The following is a 17,166-nucleotide window of genomic DNA, read 5'->3' as shown; positions in this document are numbered from 1 at the left end:
TTTAATGAGGACATGAAGTGCAACTGTGAGTGTCTACAGCAATCTGTAAAACACAGAGGAGGGGCTGTGGTTTTAGTTTTCAACATGACAATGATCCCAAACACACTGCCAGTGCAGTGAAAGCATACCTGGATAAGACAAAAACACATAACAAGGAACAGGATCAGTCGTGGCCTTCCCAAGACGCAAACATCAACATTATCGAAGCAGTGTGGGATCATCATGACAAAAAATGGAATAAAAGTCAGTCAACAGCCGAAGAAGATACCAGAAATTGACTTTCAAGCTTTCAAGAATTGAGGAAATTGTTAGCAAAGTTGAAAGAAATGAGATGCAATTCAAAACTCATACAGTTAGACTTGGTCTCTTTAATCAAATCTTTACTTCAACATGAAAACTTTTTGGAGTTTTGGTGATGTGAAGCAGGGACTATTAAACCCCATTAAATGTATAGTTTCAGTTGTAGGTTTTTCTGTATTGCATCAAAATTTTAATGATTCCAAAGAACAAACTGAAACCAAAAGCTGGAATATAAACCTAAACACATGTTTAGCCATTTAAGCTCCACCTGTGTCCACTTTGCTGTATGTGACTGGCCTGTATTTGTTGCTGTAGCTTCTTTCACACACTAAACTCAGCACTAGAAGTTGAGCAGCAGGCCATGGCCTCTCCTTTCCTCTGAGATTATGTGTGCGGATTGGTTAGCGCGAGATCAATACAGGTGCTGTTCTCTGCAGGTCTGTTTTTGAGATTATAGACAATTTGTTATTGTTTTCAGAGACATGTGATAGTCAAGCATATTGTGCTACAGTCAATTCTCTGCCAGTTCATCTCCTGTCCAGTGTTACTCTGCCCTCCAAACAAAACACAGACCCCCTGCCTGGAAACTTCCTGGCTGATAATGAGGTGATAAAGGTTGTGGACCTACAAACAGAGAGAATTCCCTGTTTTCATGTTGCCACCACACACGCAAAACCAACAGATACAGGCATGCACGCACCTTGTTGATCTTAGCATTGGTTTGACAGTCCTTGGACCTGGTCGTTCTATCATTGTGTGTGAACAGACTTGTTTTTCCTCTGCTGAACGGGAGTGCATATTTTAACTTGTAACAGAACAATGCTGGAGCTCAAGGGTTCATTGTTTCTACCAGGAGGGCCTGGTGGAGGCGGATAAGCCAGAATAACAGTTTGGGAACATTTTGGACTTAAGACAGATGAAATGAAGAAAGAGCATGGATAATGAGCTGGAAAGAATGAAGAAAGCAAAAGCAGGAAAAGTAATTGGAGATCAGAATGCAAAAAAGTGAGTCAGAAAACACTCAGTTTAGCTCTAAGCATGTTCAACTTTGCACTAGTTAACAGTTTTGGAAAGCAGCCATACGAATTCAAATGTTTTATGTGTATGTCTTTCTGCCTATCAGCAAAAATATGTTATGTAATATACATATTTTTAGTATCATGAAAAAAGCACCACTCTAACTAGTAAATTAATAGTTTATTCAAATGTAAAGCACAAAAATAAAAACTTTTCCAATGATATAAAACAGCCAAACAGTATATATCCATCTGATTCAGAAATATTTACACACGATTACATTCAAAAGGTTTTCTCTGTAGTTATTGCAGCCATATGCTGAAGTGGTAATTCTCAGAGTTTTAGCTCTAATTTCTTCTGATCAGAAATTGTTCACAGATTGCAGCCACAGAAAAAAATAGCTTAATACATTTTATATATAACTTAACGAGGGCTTTTCTACTTCTTAAACGCTGCTTCGTGCTGCTGGTTGCGTTTGTCCAGTGGTCTCAGACGCCTTGCTGTGTGTCACAGCCCAGCACCTCCAGACGCAGAGCGATGTCTTCGCTCCAACCCCGTGGGTGGATTCGGATGTAGCGGGCAAACAGCGGAGGCTCAAAAACATTGATGGCTTCTTCGTCCGGGTTGTCGTTTCCTTTGAAGATCTTTGGATAAACAGAGGAAGAAAGAAGAGAAGCGGTAAGTAAACAGTTTGACAGATTCATGCAGGGTCGGACACATATCTGCACCTGGTTGTGCATGCCGGCACCCAGAGCATTTTATGCCACTAAAACATCAAAATGCTTTAAATGCCAACACATTTTGGTAACCTCCCTGAAGAAATAAATTAAAGAAGCAGTAAGCATGTTAGTCATTGTAGTTTTATGGACTGTTTTATGGAGGTGAAGTCACAGAGGAAGCTGGAGCCCATCCCAGACTGACAGAGGCCTCATTTTACTGGAAAACTAAACACTAAGCCTACCTTCTCTCTCTGGGCTCTCTCATCTAACACGGTGCTCCAGGAGTGCCCATCGAGACTGCTAGTGACCGAGAACTCCGTCACCATCATTCGGGTCATCAGTGATCGTGCTCCTTGGGTGATGACTCCTGTGATGCGTCTGACTTTCTCCAAGTCAACCTGCAGCCACTCGTGGGGGTTGTTGTTCTGAGGTAAGAGGGATACATGAGGAAACATGGTTAGACATAAAAGAGAGAAAAAAATGATTAAGTGCAAGTACATTGTGAAATTTAGGAAATTATTATAAATGTCTATGTTCGGAAGAAAAAGGTGGATACATTTAGGAAATACACAAATCTTGAGTCACCCATCATTTTAATGTATTTTGTTTGGAAGATGGGGAAGCTGCTAATTAATTAATTAATTAATTAATTAATTAGCAGCTTCCCCTGGCCTACAAAACACTCTGAAAGTCCGTTAACCTGGCCTGTTTACTTGTTCTGCTTCTTTTTTTGTTTTGAAAGACTCACATGTCTTGTTATTTCAGTTTGTCTTCTTTGGCTGAGACACCAGTCTCTGCATTTAATGAGTCAACAGATTGTTGGCAGCTGTGCAACTAAATCTTATCTGCCACTTTGTTGTTGAGCTGAAGTGGTTTCAAAACACTTCCACTTTGCAATAGCATGGATGATGGTGTAATATGTTGGTGCATCGTTACAGCACCACACTTCTTCAATTCTGTAGCAATGGGACTGAAAACACCTGAATTCAAAGATAAAGAGGTGCAACCCAATGCTTCTGTTCATACTGTGTACATTCTGTGTACGGCTGCCTGAATATTCAGTAAAGACTTTGACCTTTTGAATTTACGTTGAGTTCTTACACGGACTGTGGATTGATCCACCGACCTTCTAGTTAGTGGACAAACAGCTTGACCTCTTGGGCTGCAGAAACTCACTATTGTGGTGTGTAATTGAATTGACAGATACCCAACAGAAAAAAAGCATGCTGACAGGATCAATACGTCCAGGCAACATATAATATGTAGAAGCCCGGATTGAAACCAGGGCTTAAAAAAATGTAACTGATCTATCTATCTATCTATCTATCTATCTATCTATCTATCTATCTATCTATCTATCCATTTATGATATTATGTGCAAAAATTAATAAATTAAATTAGTAAAAAAACCCTTTTATGACTAAAAGAAATGGATACATGTTTCTGAATGAAGCAGATAAAACAAAGAAAGCAAAGAGATGTAGAGATGGCCAAAATGAATACCACACTGCTTCCTCTCCCGTATTACCAGGAAGGAGGAAACTCATAAACTAAGGAAATGCTTTTGGCAATGTGATGCATCATTTTCCACTGACATGACTTCGCTGTGCATGGCAAGACCTACACGAGTGCTTATTGTGAAGACTTTTTATGTACTTTAAATCCCCCATTCGTCATTCAGGAAACATTTTAGCTGTTTACCGCAGGGAAACGGTTGGCAACAGAAGTCTAAACAGAACTTGAAACTCACTGCGTGCCTGTGCTCTTTATATTAAAACCCAGTCTAAAAATCAGATCTCTCACGCTTACAAAGAAAAGCAAAGAAAATGGTTTTTTTTCAGTATCCTGTGACATATTTGCAGTATTCCTGTTTAGTCTAACCTTAGCACTCACTTCAGGTACTAGCGGAGCCAATCAGGATGTAAAAAAAAGGAAAATATTATCTAATTCGATCAGATCCTTGAAACCTTTTAAAAAGACTGTTCTAGGTAAAAGGTAGTGCGCAGTGGTTGACCTCAGTCCCAACTGATGTGTGTGACCTTTAATAAGCAGCTCAAGAGTTTTCCTCAAGGACAAATCACACCTCTCAAGTTCAGTGCTGCGAAGTGTGAAAATGAAAATGATAACTTCAGACAGAAGATTGAAAGCTTAATAATGTCATTATGCAAATTACTGCTCTCTCAGCGGTGAAGCTTCTTGAACAGTATAGCTGAGGCACTGATGGTGCTTGCAAAGCTGATCTGTTATTATTTTTGCTGCTTAGAGCAAAACATTTTTTTAGTATTTCATTTGTATTCCAAGATTAAATGAGATATAAGACAAACTGTCTGTTTTATGATATCCTCAGTGGGCAGACATATTTCTTCCCAGACATCAGAGAGTTAAACAGAACTTATGGTCTGTGTGAACTGCACGTCAGACACACTGTAAATGGTCTCCGCTCCACTAACTGTAACATAATCAATATCTTTTTCTCCTCATGTGTAGTTCTGAAATGCTAAATGAAGGCCAGAGTAACTTCTCTAAAAGCTGCCACTTGTTCTTATTCTTTATGTTAATTAAAAATAAGTCTGTGTACAGTTTTCTACAAATTTTGCATATGTGTAATTATGTGTGTGCATGTTCACCATTGGCCTCCAGGCGTTGGCGCCGCCCTCCTGGTGGAGGCGAGCGAGACTCGGTTTCCAGGTACGGAGAAACGAGGAGTGAGATGAGGAAGCGCTGAAGCTGCCGTCAGGAATACTCTTCCTCTGGAGTCCGAGAGGAAGAGAGCAGCCTGGCAACGCACATATATCACACAGATATGATGTAAGCACTTTCACAGTCTATACAGAACTACATTGAGATCATTCTTGTTATTTTTGGTACAACTCACTGTTGAGATCACAGCCCAGCAGCTCCAGCCGGAGAGCGGGCCTCTGCACAACGCGGTAAGGGTGGATCCTGATGTAACGTGCCACGAATGGCGGGGAGAAGAGGTTCTCTTTTACTTTAGAGCTGTCCAGGTTGCCATGAAAGATCTACAACAGAACCACTTTTTAGATCACACTTGGCAGGACGGCATGTTTTAGCAGAACAACCCAGCACTGAAACAACTGCCTCACATTCTCCATACTTTTCTTTCTTTTCCAGACTTGAAATTTGCTTGAGATGAGTAACTTGTTAAAGTAAAGTATTTGGTGTCTTACAGCATTTATTTAAGAATGAAACAATTTAATAAAGCCTCCTTTTTAGTTCAATTACTATTTATCCTTGGCTTTTCATTTCTGTGGTGCTTTGACGCAAAATAGAAGCAACTACGAGAAATTGGAAATAATTTTAGCCGTCGACTCAATCAAATATTAAGTAACAGCTTCACAGCAGCAAGTTTCACTTTTCGCTTGAGCTTCTACTCTTCACTTTAACTTTTGGATTCAGTAGAAAGGAATAGTGGAGGAAGCGGTTTGTCTTCCTCCAAACATGAAACAGGAAACAGATAGCAGAGCTGCTTTTGCCCTGTGAAATGTTCCATAACACACAATTTCAAACCAGCACACATTAAATGACATCGTGCCATATCTGGAACTTCAATAAAAACATAAAAGTGGTCATGTGCTCTCTTTTTTTTGGCGATGTGGAGTTTGCAAATGACATGTGTGGTTTCTAGTTTTGGACTTTTCAAAGCTGCATGCATGCCACAAAACTGCAGCTGCTGTCCAGTGTAATAATCTTATCGTAACTGGCCTTTTTGACGTTTCTTGTAAATGTGAAGTTCCTGTTTTGATATATAACAGAGTTATTTGTCATTAAAAAAAGCTACAAGTTCCCCTTATAACTGGATTGCTTGAACTGAGTCTTTTTATAATCTTATTGTCATGTTTATGTGGTGCAATGACAGTCAGGACGCCTGGCTTATTTGAAGTAAAATTCACTTACTTCAAGCCTCATATCAGAAACTGTGGAATTAAATATCACAGGGCAATTTCAACCCTTACTGTAACAGATATTCAGCATGTGGACATACATTGATGTTGCTGGTCTTGTTTCCTCTGTAATTAGTCCAAGTCTCCTGGTCCAGGCTGTAGGAGACAGTGAAGTATGTGATGTAGTGCTCTCTCAGCCTTGACCTCACTCCCTGTGTCTGCACACCGTGCATGAGGGTGGGTCTTTGCAGATCAACCTAAAAACACAGACATTGCATTATATTTTCCTTTGCTCTATTTTTGCTTTATATGAGATAACTGATTGATTAAACTGATTCTGACATCATTTTTTAGATCAGTTCAGAACATCATGACTTTACGTAAGTGAAGGAAATAGAGCAGAAACAAAGAAAGCTGCACATCTAACCTGTATCCATGATTGCTTGTTTTTGCCCATCCAGGCATTGATATAACCTGACTGGTCCCGCCTCGCCAGCGCTGGTTCCCAGTCATCTAGACACACGTGAAAACACAGTTATAATCCATCTCGCTGTGGGTAATTTCCAGGCTTTCAGATCTCATAAAGTTTCCTGGTGGCCACCAGAGTGAGTTCTTTTCATTTGTACGTTAAGCCCTTCCTCTCCTCTGTGCACACTAAGAGGGATTAAGAGCCTTCTTGGTGTGTTTCCCTGCTGAATTGTAATATAATAATATAATAAAATAATAACTCTTCCCCTTCTCCTGCTGTCTTACCTATGTGATCTGATGCTGTGATCTGGGAATCTTCAATCTTCCCTGATTTCATCCCCAGCGGCAAAACGCATTCTGCATAGCAAAACCAAAACAATTCCATGCATTACAAGTTTCCACATGCACACAAAAATTACCCATATATTATACATTTTTTAGCATGTTCTGCTGGTGCCAGCCTTCACCTAAAAACTCAGTCAATACTATTTACAGCAGCATTAATTGGTCAGAGTACATTGCACGTACTTGGGTCATAGACCAGTAGTTTAGCCCTCATGCCAGCCAGCTGATAATCTCCAATAGTGCATTCCACCAGCCAAGTGCCGACCGTGGGGGGTCTCATCTCCACCGTGCCAAATACACCTAGAGGAGGGAGGAATAAATTGGTGAGCAATGCAATACATGAAAAAAGTGTGTTTTATTGCAGGAAAAGCAAACAAAAACGTGTTTAACCCCAACTGGTAAAAAAAAAAAATCTGTTATTTCAGTGGAAGCATCTGTTCATGTGTTATCATATGACGAAGAGCAGTAGAGTCTGGGAGAGTGGAGAAATAAGTATATGAATATGAATATGCATATGTATTTACCAGGGAAGAGGTTGTAGACGCCCATACGGTGTTCCTGCTTAGCATGAATAGTGAAAGGCAAACCATGGAAGTGCACAGCATGGATCTCTGTGTCGCTTCCTACGTTCAAAAGGTGCCATCTGACTGGCTGGTACTGGGCTAACAGCAAACCAGGAAGCGTCTCTGCCACATAGCCGTTTATTGCTGGGGATAAACATTGGCATTACTTATTAGAGTGATTACAGCCTAGGCAGGCAGATTTTACATCAGAAATCAATGTGTTAATCTTTACCTGCAAACTTATTGCTGGTGTGGTACCAGGGATCCACAGCATTGACTTGACAAGGTGGGGCACAGTGTCGCTTCAGGTTCTCCTCCAGGTACCAGCTTTTAGTTTCATCAAAGGTGTGGAAGAGCAGGGAAAACGCCTGGATGCCTGGCTGCGTGTTCTCATTGGGCCGGAGGGTACCAGGCTTACAGATCACAAGTGGACCGATCAGACCTGAGTGAAGATCCTTCTCCTAGAATATAAAAAAAGAATTGGGAATTTTCTCCTACTCAGGTGAATAGTGTTAATGTTGGACATTTTAGTTCCTATCTTAAGATAGGAACAGGCAACAAATGAAGACCTTTGCAGACCTTGTCCACAGTGGAGTAGTAGGCCCCAGTCTTGCAGTTAAATTCAGAGTCAGTCGGTCCTTGTTTCTTGGTTACTCTCCAGTTATAAGTTCGGGCTTCACCAGGAGGAACAGGCTCTCCTGGCACCCCGGGCGGAGCAGAGGAGGAGCTTGTTTGGGCAGTGCTAGCCCCCTGGCTTCCGTCATAGACTCCGTGAAGGTGAAAGGAGAACGGTCTGGATGCGCTGTTCTTAAAGGTCACCTGGGATTAGACATAGTGAGAAGATGGGTTTAATTAACTAATTAATTGATGACCATTGTTCACATTTATTTCCATATTTCAGCACCAAGTTAGATAACTGTGATTGCCGAGTCTTGAGGAAAACGTCATTGTTTTACTTTGGTTTGGGTACAGTAGCACTCACAGTAAGGAGATCATTAATCTCAGTTGTGATGACAGGTCCCATGATTCCCAAGTGCTCCTGAAGCTCCCCTCTGTCTTCAGGTAGCAGGAAGTCTTTATCCTTGTAGGCTCGAAACACCACCTTCTTATAATCTGGCAGGAACTTCCTGATCCCTCGACGTATCTCACTAAAAGGAGGGATTGAGTCGAAACTGCCGTTTACACAAATTATATTACAGATATACATTTTTTTGGTTTTCAGGTGACATTAGGATTTCACATTTTAATGGGGGAAGTTGGTTGCATAAACACTGGGTGGGCTTTCAAACAGTTTCCTGTCCTCTCTCAGTCTTCAGCTGACCTATTCTTATTACACCGACTTGAGAAAGAAGTCAAAAAGGCCAGAAAACAACAGGAAAAATAAAGGCATACTGCCACAAATGTATGACAGTTTCCTAGAATTTCTGCAAGGAAACTTAATTCTTACCCGTTTTCAAAGAGCTGTTGTGGTTTTCTGATGCCGTAGTTCCAGATGATCTCCTCTGCAGCAATGTAGTAGTGCCGAGGTCTGACTCCTCCAGAGCGCACGTTTATGTAATCTGCACCAACTGTATCTAATGTGTCATTCGGCTAAAAAACAATTCGAATTGATGTAGTGAGACTCGTGCTATTTAATGTCCCTTACAAATGTGCGTGAGACATACATCACGGTACCTCGTAACTGTAGTCGTCATACTCGAAGGACAGATCAATCATTGTGTTTGCAGCAGTGTAGTTGACTTCCACATCAGGCAGATCATGTATGAGTCGCTCTGGCTGGATGCGAATGTGGTTTTGCGGTACCAAGTTTTTATCCATGTCTTCTGAATTTTGTAATTCTGCAGCTGAGACCTTGGTGCTCAACAGGGGTTTGCGGTCCAGTATGATCTCGTTGCTCTCTTCAAATTCTACCACTGTGTCATTCTTCTCGCTTTGCATTTCTCTGCTTTCCTCAGCTTTTGCCTTGGCATCGATGTCAGTCATGTTTTCCACAACTTCTCCAACAATCTCCATTGTAATTTCTTCATCCATTAAATCTTCAGAGCTTATGTCTTCATCTGTCTCATTTCTGTTTGCCTGCCTTCTCTGTCTCCATCTTTCTCCATGCTCTGTCTGATTCTCAGAAGCTGCCCTCTCTCCATCTCGGTCTAATTCTTTCAAGACATCCAGTGGGATTTCACTCTCAGAGGGAGCTTTCCCCCCTTTCAGCGATGCCATGCTCACTTTCCTCAGGCGGCATCTCGGTCCAGTTCCTTCAGTTTGAGCAGTGGTGTTCAGTGACTGAGTACTGTTTTGAGCCCGGGCTTTCTTGCACACTCGAACCAACACTGTGTGATTTTCAGGTCTTAAACCTCTTGGCTGGAAGTCTATTTTATCAATATAGTCAGAGAGCTCGTCATCCCTGTCTCCATTCCCGCAGGGACGAACGGTGTAGCGGATGCTCATCCCGCGGTTCTTGAGGCTGCTGTCAAAGGCACTGATCTCCCACTCACCTACAAGAGGGGAAGAGTGTGTGTGCGATACAAAGTAAAACATCCACTTTGCACACAAGCCAAACAACCTTTGTGTGTCCTGTATAACTGCCTTGATACGCATTGTTAAAAAAGCAGCGCTCTCCAGAATGTTACATCCCTGATTACAGTGTCTTTACTGTGTCTGTGTCACTTAGGGGTGGAAATAGGGTACTAGAGTCACACAACAATAAAAAACCAAGACTCCAGAGTTGCCTAAAGTTTGAATCCACCTGCGAACAATATTTAACAAATGAATTTGTTCCTGCAATTACAACAACTGACTCTCTCTGCAGATGTTGGCCTATGACCTTACCAATAAGCTCCGTCTCCATGGGAAGAGTTATAGCAGTCATGGGAAATAGGGTGAGGACAGACTGGTAGAGGCCTTGATACTGAAACATGTTTCCAGTGAAGTAGACGGAGAGGAAGTCACTCTGGGTGCCCACACTGGCAACGTGCCAGAAGGTCACATCAGTCTGACACATCGCAAACTGACGCCTGCTGAACATGATGCCATTTACACCTGAAAGGAATTAAGCAAATCAAATGATTTATTTTTCAACTTCTGATGATTATTTTATATTTTGTGTTCAAAAGTGGCTTTCGTTTCAGTAACAACCACCGAAAAGAAGCAAACGTAACTCACTGTAAATGACATTTGAGTTGTAGAAGTCGGGGTCCGTGGTGTTGAAGGACTTTTGAGTGGACTTCCCCATGTTTTCATCAAAGTACCAACTCCTGTTCTCATCAAATATGGCGAATATCAAGCTGAACTTCTTATCTGGTCCCAACTGCATGCAAAAACAGGATTCAGCAAAACACAGAGCAAGTTGCTATGCTACGGTTGTGGCTGCAGCTTGAAAAAATTAACATTCTCCTCACCAGTCGTCCTCTGAAATCGATGGCGTCGTACTTGCAGATGAGCAGGGTGCCCACCAGCCCAGAGGCCAAGTCCCTCTCTGGGGAGACAGTGCTTTGATACAGCTGGGTCAAACACGTGGGGTCTCCTTCCAAGGGCCCATCGTCTGTTGTTAGCCTCCAAATGTAGCCAAACGTCTTGTTGGGGGGCACACCCATTGAGCGCAGGTCGCTCTCTGCAGCTGTTTGGTTAGATTTGAAAAGATTTTGTGAATGAAATCATTAGGCGTTAATAAAGATAATCAATCAGATGTTAGAGTCTGTCATTTTGGTGACAGGGACTAATCAAAAACAGTTACGTTTAACTTGTCAATTTTAAAGGTGCTGTGTTTAAAACTGTCATTTATTTCTTGACTTTATCTGTGTGCTTTTCGGATCAGTAATCTGCTACTGCAGGGATTATATTTATAGATTAAAAGTGGGGAAATTACCTTAAACGGTGTGGGAAACCTTAAAAATGCTACCTCGCAATGTCTAAAATTGACTTTTCGATGTCTGACAAAACCACTCAAAACTGAGAGACAATCATTTTGTCTCTTATGCTTACCATTTGTGGATCTTTGCAGCGGAAAGATCTTGGTAAGGCCGTTGGGGTAGATATTGAAAGGGCGACTGGCCAGGTTCTTAAAGGTGATCTGAAAAATATTAAAGCCATTCAAAGGTAGGTTCACCTCTCAGTCTGGTGTGATTCTGATAGTTTTTGCTTAAATTTAAGCATGCAAAACATGTTATTCGCTCACATGCAACTGATCATTGACTTTTCCTTTCAGAATCGGGCCAAGGAGTGTGCTGTCACGGTCTTTCCGCTGAGTGAAAGATCCATCTGTGTATTCCACATACACGACCTTTTTATACTGGTAGCTGAGGTGGTGCGAAGCTGAAGGCAAATATCTGGACTGGAACTCACTGATGAAGCAAAGAGAAAACAAACATTGAGTTAAACAAGTGCCGCTCTGTTTTTCTTCTGCTCTTCTGCTATGATTCCTCTCAGTACCTGTCAGAGGGTTTGAGATGAGGAGCGTAGTTCCAGGTGACTTCTTCAGCAGCAATATAATGCACCCAGGTTTTGGACTCCTGTCCTCTGAGGCTTCTGACTTGCAGTTGTGTATTCTCTGGTTTAAAGTTGAACACGTTGAACAAATCGCCGTCGTCGAAGTTCTCGTCGCTGTCGTCCTCCTCGTGATTGACTTGACGCCCTTTGGGCGCTGGTGGAGTAACGACCTCGGGGCATTTTTTCTCCACTGTGAACAATGCGTTCAAGCCATCTGGGGCAAGCAGACGTGCACAATGAAAATGAAGACTCGCAAAACAACAGAATGAATAAAATGTTCCGGTTCTGGAGTCTTGGTCTTTCTTACCATGGCGGTGAGCATGAATTTTGCAGCTGATTAGAAAGCTGCCGATGGTGTGAGGTCTCATTTCTGCAGTGATAAAGCTCATGGGGGTTACCTCCACGGTGACTTTACGATGGTTCAATATCTGAAGAACAAAAAGCAAACACGGGTAGTGTAGTGCACATTTAAGATCGCTTTTAAAAATCTAACATCACCTAACTCTTAGAAAGAAAACACGTATCCCAAAATGCTTTGCTGTGACAAACACGTTTTAATGAGCTTCATTATATATCTGTTGCACTGTTTCTGAAGCCAAACTGAGTGTAGTGTTGTATAGAAAAGTAATAAGCAATAATAAGGAAGCAGCACATGTTCCTGCCCTTCCAGAATGAAACATTAGATTACCGTCAAAGAATGATCCTGAAACTGAATGGAGTGGATTTCTGGAGCTGTGCTCATGCCTATCAGATGCCAGAACACAGGATTTCGGCCCTGACACATTGTCAACCCTACACACAAAAACACAGAAACAGAGAGAGTGGGTAAGGCAGAATAAAATGTGACCAAATTCCTGTGACGACCAAATACAAAGCAGCCACTGATAAGCTGTGCCCGCACAGTGTTAGCGGCAATTAACATTACAGCATGACTTTCTCGCTGTAATGTTAAGTGATTTCTGTTCTGAGTCAGGCTCTTTGATTACCAGGTAACGTTGAGTTAACAAAGCCATTGATGGTGTGGTATTCCTTCTTGCCGTTGCTCCTTTTGAACCTCTCTCTGCTCACCCTCTGTCCAACCTCTCCATACCAGCTTTTGGTCTCATCAAACACTGCAAAAAACAGGACGAACGCCGGATATCTCCTCTCCCCGTCTTCTGTGAAGGCACCTGAAGGAAGACAGGCATAATTCATGCGATGCAGGATGCGATAAAAGGATCCCATCGAGTACATTTCCACAATTCCTTACACTTCTTTGAAAAACTCTCTTTCCAGTTCACTGCTTTTATCTCCATCCATCATAACTATACCTCTAACTGAAACATAACAGAGTCAGAGTAGTTAAAGCTGGATGATGCTCTGATTAAGATGGCCTTCTTTCTTTTTGTGTTTTTGATTTTTGATAGTATGTGTTTATGGAAAATGCCAACAGAAAGACGAGTCAGTAGCATTCTTACTTGCTTTACAGATGAGCAGAGCACCAATGAGTCCTGAGTTGAGGTCTCTGACTGTATCGACTCGTGATGTGTATGAGTAGGTGAGGCAATCGGGGTCGCTGGTGGTGGGGCCGTCTTTAGGGCTGATGTTCCACACATACTCATAGTATCCTCCAGGAGAGACGGCATCATCTTCCTTCTCCTGGCCTGCTGTGGAGTCATCATACCCAGCTCCTGGAAAGAAACCACATGTAATCACTTTGTGACTCAGCCGTACCCTTCAGGCAGTAGAAAGAATTGGAGGCAGAAAATACACTCTCTAGCCACTCTATGTTAAAACTAATCAGCCAATCCCATGACAGCAAATCAGTGCATCATTAAGGCATGTAGATAGGTAGTCAAGATGATGTGCTAAAGTTCATCTTGGGCCAGAACCATGTCACAAAGCTCAAATAATCTCATCTGCTTCATTGGACACAACATTGAGTCTGCTGTACTCAAAATGCTTCCAAAGTCACCAAATATCCAATAGAGCAGATGTGGTGGAACGGGAGATTCACATCGTGGATGTGCCACGACAAATCTGCAGTAACTGTGTGATGCTGTCAAGTCAATATGGACTAAAATCTCTGAGGAATGTTTCCAGCACCTTACTGAGTCTGTGACATGAAGAATGAAGCCAGTTGAGAAGACACAAAGAGGTTCTAACCCATTACTAGCAAGGCAGCTTGTGGTGACGCTGAAGTGATTGGATCTGCTTCATCAAATCCCATTCCTGGACATGGCAGAAGCTGCTTTTCAGATTAGGATAAGTGCAGTTATAGGAATCTATCCTTTGGTGGTAAGGCATGAACTGCTTACAGAAACTGACTGCATTAGATCCATGGCAGCATTAATCTGTAGGGGGGTTATTAACACTAAGAACCTTCTTAAGTCTGTGATATTCAGCTATATCTTTGACGGTTGGGTAGTGTTGAAGATGAAAGAAGTTTAAAGACTGACTGTTTGGCTCTCACAGGCAGTGCAATATCTGCACACGCAAGATAATGAAAACCGTTTCTCTTGGTAACTTCTAAGGAATGAGGTGGCAACTGTTATTTCCGGAGTTCTGTTTAACTTAGGAAACCGTTTTAATGATCAAACCATTAATAAGCCTTAACAAGCAGGTTTTTTTTGGGTACATTTTGTTTCAGATAACATATTTTCAGACTCAAGCAAAACCAGAAAAGTGTTGATCTCAGCCAAAGTAGTACTGGAAAGCAAGGATCTGGGCTTTTTTTTTGTGAATGAACGTTACGTTTAAACAGACATGAGTCAGAAAGCTGAGTCAAGTTCTTGCTAGCTGCTTGGTGAGGAAGAACAGAATCCTACTGAGTAAGGTTCACCTTGTGAGTAAGTTCATGAGTGAAAGCAAGACAAATTCTTTCCATTCTGTTACTCCAACCTTCAGATTGTTTCCAGTAGGTGATCCCCACAGGGCTGATACTGTAGGGCTGAGAGGCTAGGTTTTTGAAGTGGACCACCACCGTTTCACTAGCCTGCGTGACGATCACAGGGCCTTGAATCCCTGCAAGAAAATTACATCATTTTTATTTGTTTTTTAAAAGAATTCCAATAATTAGAGCAAAAAAAGTTGAATTTGTTTCTTTTTTTTCAAACCACTCAGAAAAATTGCCTGACTGTCCTTGGATGTTAATATAACATTCAAAAAATGTGGTATGATACAAGCACTTATGGCTTTTTTTTTTATTGATTATTGAAAATATGTACAAGGAGACTTACCTGTCCAAGCTGGTGTTGGCTTGGGAACAGTGTATGTAGAGTCCGTATACTCCCTGTAAATTGCTTTGATGTATTTTCGCGGAATGTCCTTGGATGTCCTTCTTAAAGATAAAAACACGCATAAAAATATGAAGAGAAACTTGTGAGAAAACTGACTTAAAATATCCTTATTAGCTCTTCCTTAATATAACTGCATTTAATTTACTTCTAGTAATTCAAAAGTAATTTAAAGAAACAAAACAAAAAAATTACATAAAGAAAAGCTAAAAACATAAAAACAAAACTAACCTAACTGACTGGACACAGATTTTTCTGAAGCTAAGTCTTCTTCTTCATTTGGAAACATAATCATCACAATTATTTACCAACCGAACAGACTGCTCGTGATTTCATTTGTCTAAATCAGACTTAAATTTAAGAAAGAGTTTACCTTTGTTCAGTTGTTGGGTGAGGCTCGTAGTCCCAGCCGATTTCTACAGCTGCTATATAATACTGTCTTACAGTAGCACCTGGCTGCTGCGCTTGCTCGACGGAGGAGCAGAGGAGAGGCAGCAGAAGCGCGAGTGTCGCTCTCATCGCTGCGTGCGCACTTGTCGGCTCCATGGCGTCCCGGGTCGAACACTGCCACGGCTCTGGTGCGCCTTCCGTGGGTTGAGATATTTAAAGGGAGGAGGGCGGAGAGGGGCCAAGTCACTGAGAGGTTCAAGCACGCGGGGGATCTGTGGTGGCTGGGGAGTGTGTGAGTGAGATTGCGCGCTCTGCTGTGGTAACATTACATGACAGTGTTCCAGGAAAGAGATTTATCTGACTTTGCTACACCATGTGGCGCCCAGAGTGAGAAAGTTACCCAAGTCACACATTCTTAAATACTTGCAGTGTTGGGGAGTAACGGAATACATGTACCGCCGTTACGTATTTAAAATACAAAATATGAGTAACTGTATTCCGTTATAGTTACCGTTTAAAAAGGTGGTATTTAGAATACAGTTACTTTGTTGAAATAAATGGATTACACGGCGGTACTTCCCTGTTTCATATTGTGGCGGGTCAGGCCTGTTTGGGTTTTGTTTGACAGCTACGTTCTGTTGTCCCAGGTGGCAGCGTTACGGTTGCCATGGTTACAGGGTGACGCTCTCTCTGCGTGTTTCCTGGGTGAGAGAGGCCTTTTTGTTGTTGTTGTGCTAAGCTAATAGGCAGAATGCTACAGGTATCGCTCTGAAGAATGTAGCATCATAGGCAGTGTAGTCCGTGCTGCGGGGAGAATGGACTGCCATACACGTTATGTGTCTGTGAGTGAGGGAGGGAGAAAAAGGAAAAGTATGAGCTGTCCTCGAGCAAAAACGGGAGCTGGAAGCATGTAAATATAATAATAACCACTGCAGCCAAGAAGAGAGCCTGACGAGCCCAGTTGTAAGTAAGCTATTAAGACTCGACTGTACACCGTGTTTTCCTCCAAAAACAATAAGTTCCGTTGGAGCAGCCTTTCAATGCCTCTCTCTGTCTCTCGCTAGCAAAGTTGACCCAGACAACAAAGTAAAGCTAGTTTTCGGCTACGAGCCCGAAACAGAACCCACCATATTAGCCAGAGGACCCTTTACTACGGTTTGGCGCCGAGGACCTTCAGTAACAGTAATAAATCACAGCAATAGTACATTCATGTAGTTGTAAACAGCATGATAATATATTAAGTAATCCAAAGTATTCAGAATACGTTACTCTCATTGAGTAACGTAACGGAATACATTACAGAATACATTTTGGGGCATGTATTCTGTATTCTGTAATGGAATACATTTTAAAAGTAACCCTCCCAACACTGAATACTTGTAATTAGGGAGCTTTATTCATACACACACTTACTCTTACATTCAGCCTCAGTTTTCCATATTGGAAACATTATTGATAAATAATTATGAAACACAAGCCAAATATCCCAGTTTTACAAAGGTTCATATATACTCATAATGGACATCAATTGTATTTTGGGGCTTTTCATGATTTCTTTAAACAGTTTTTTGTTTTTTGTTTTTTTTAAGGTTGGAACGATTGTACTGCACATACGTTAATTACAAGAATCGGGTGCACAAGTTTGAATTTTTGGGGGATTTTTCCTAATCCACACAGTGTCGAAAGTACACAGACAGACACACAC

General features: G+C 41.7%; 1 protein-coding gene across 2 annotated transcripts; it reads right to left on the bottom strand.

The window, feature by feature from the left end:
* Nucleotides 1-1,480: 1,480 nt before the first annotated feature.
* f8 (coagulation factor VIII, procoagulant component) lies at nucleotides 1,481-15,784 on the bottom strand. Of its 2 annotated transcripts, none has more exons than XM_085173767.1 (27): nucleotides 15,445-15,784; nucleotides 15,015-15,115; nucleotides 14,677-14,799; nucleotides 13,254-13,466; nucleotides 12,783-12,965; nucleotides 12,485-12,588; nucleotides 12,104-12,224; nucleotides 11,740-12,010; nucleotides 11,486-11,651; nucleotides 11,293-11,380; nucleotides 10,710-10,927; nucleotides 10,474-10,618; nucleotides 10,141-10,350; nucleotides 8,989-9,806; nucleotides 8,762-8,904; nucleotides 8,297-8,462; nucleotides 7,894-8,133; nucleotides 7,547-7,775; nucleotides 7,276-7,458; nucleotides 6,935-7,051; nucleotides 6,692-6,763; nucleotides 6,366-6,451; nucleotides 6,040-6,195; nucleotides 4,912-5,056; nucleotides 4,664-4,812; nucleotides 2,279-2,461; nucleotides 1,481-1,961 (listed from the first exon to the last, which is right to left on the bottom strand). In XM_085173767.1, exons 1-27 carry the CDS (start codon nucleotides 15,615-15,617, stop codon nucleotides 1,806-1,808), a joined length of 4,959 nt encoding a protein of 1,652 aa, XP_085029893.1. In that variant the 5' UTR covers nucleotides 15,618-15,784; the 3' UTR covers nucleotides 1,481-1,805. The 2 variants fall into 2 exon arrangements, with proteins under 2 accessions (XP_085029893.1, XP_085029903.1); XM_085173777.1 differs by having other exon boundaries at nucleotides 15,015-15,112.
* Nucleotides 15,785-17,166: the final 1,382 nt, after the last annotated feature.

This window comes from Neolamprologus multifasciatus, chromosome 2 (genome assembly GCF_963576455.1).
Source record: "Neolamprologus multifasciatus chromosome 2, fNeoMul1.2, whole genome shotgun sequence".
Taxonomy (NCBI): domain Eukaryota; kingdom Metazoa; phylum Chordata; class Actinopteri; order Cichliformes; family Cichlidae; genus Neolamprologus; species Neolamprologus multifasciatus.
Note: the sequence above shows the minus strand (reverse complement) of the source record. Positions and strands in the feature narration are given on the sequence as shown.

What these genes read in the sequence shown, in the direction of transcription:
- f8 (XM_085173767.1), bottom strand. Translation starts at nt 15,617, where the DNA reads ATGGAGCCGACAAGTGCGCACGCAGCGATGAGAGCGACACTCGCGCTT. An exon ending in GCCAACACCAGCTTGGACAG is followed by an intron (nt 14,800 to 15,014) that starts GTAAGTCTCCTT and finishes ATTTTCTTGCAG; the next exon opens with GGATTCAAGGCCCTGTGATC. An exon ending in TTCAGGATCATTCTTTGACG is followed by an intron (nt 12,225 to 12,484) that starts GTAATCTAATGT and finishes TTTGTTCTTCAG; the next exon opens with ATATTGAACCATCGTAAAGT.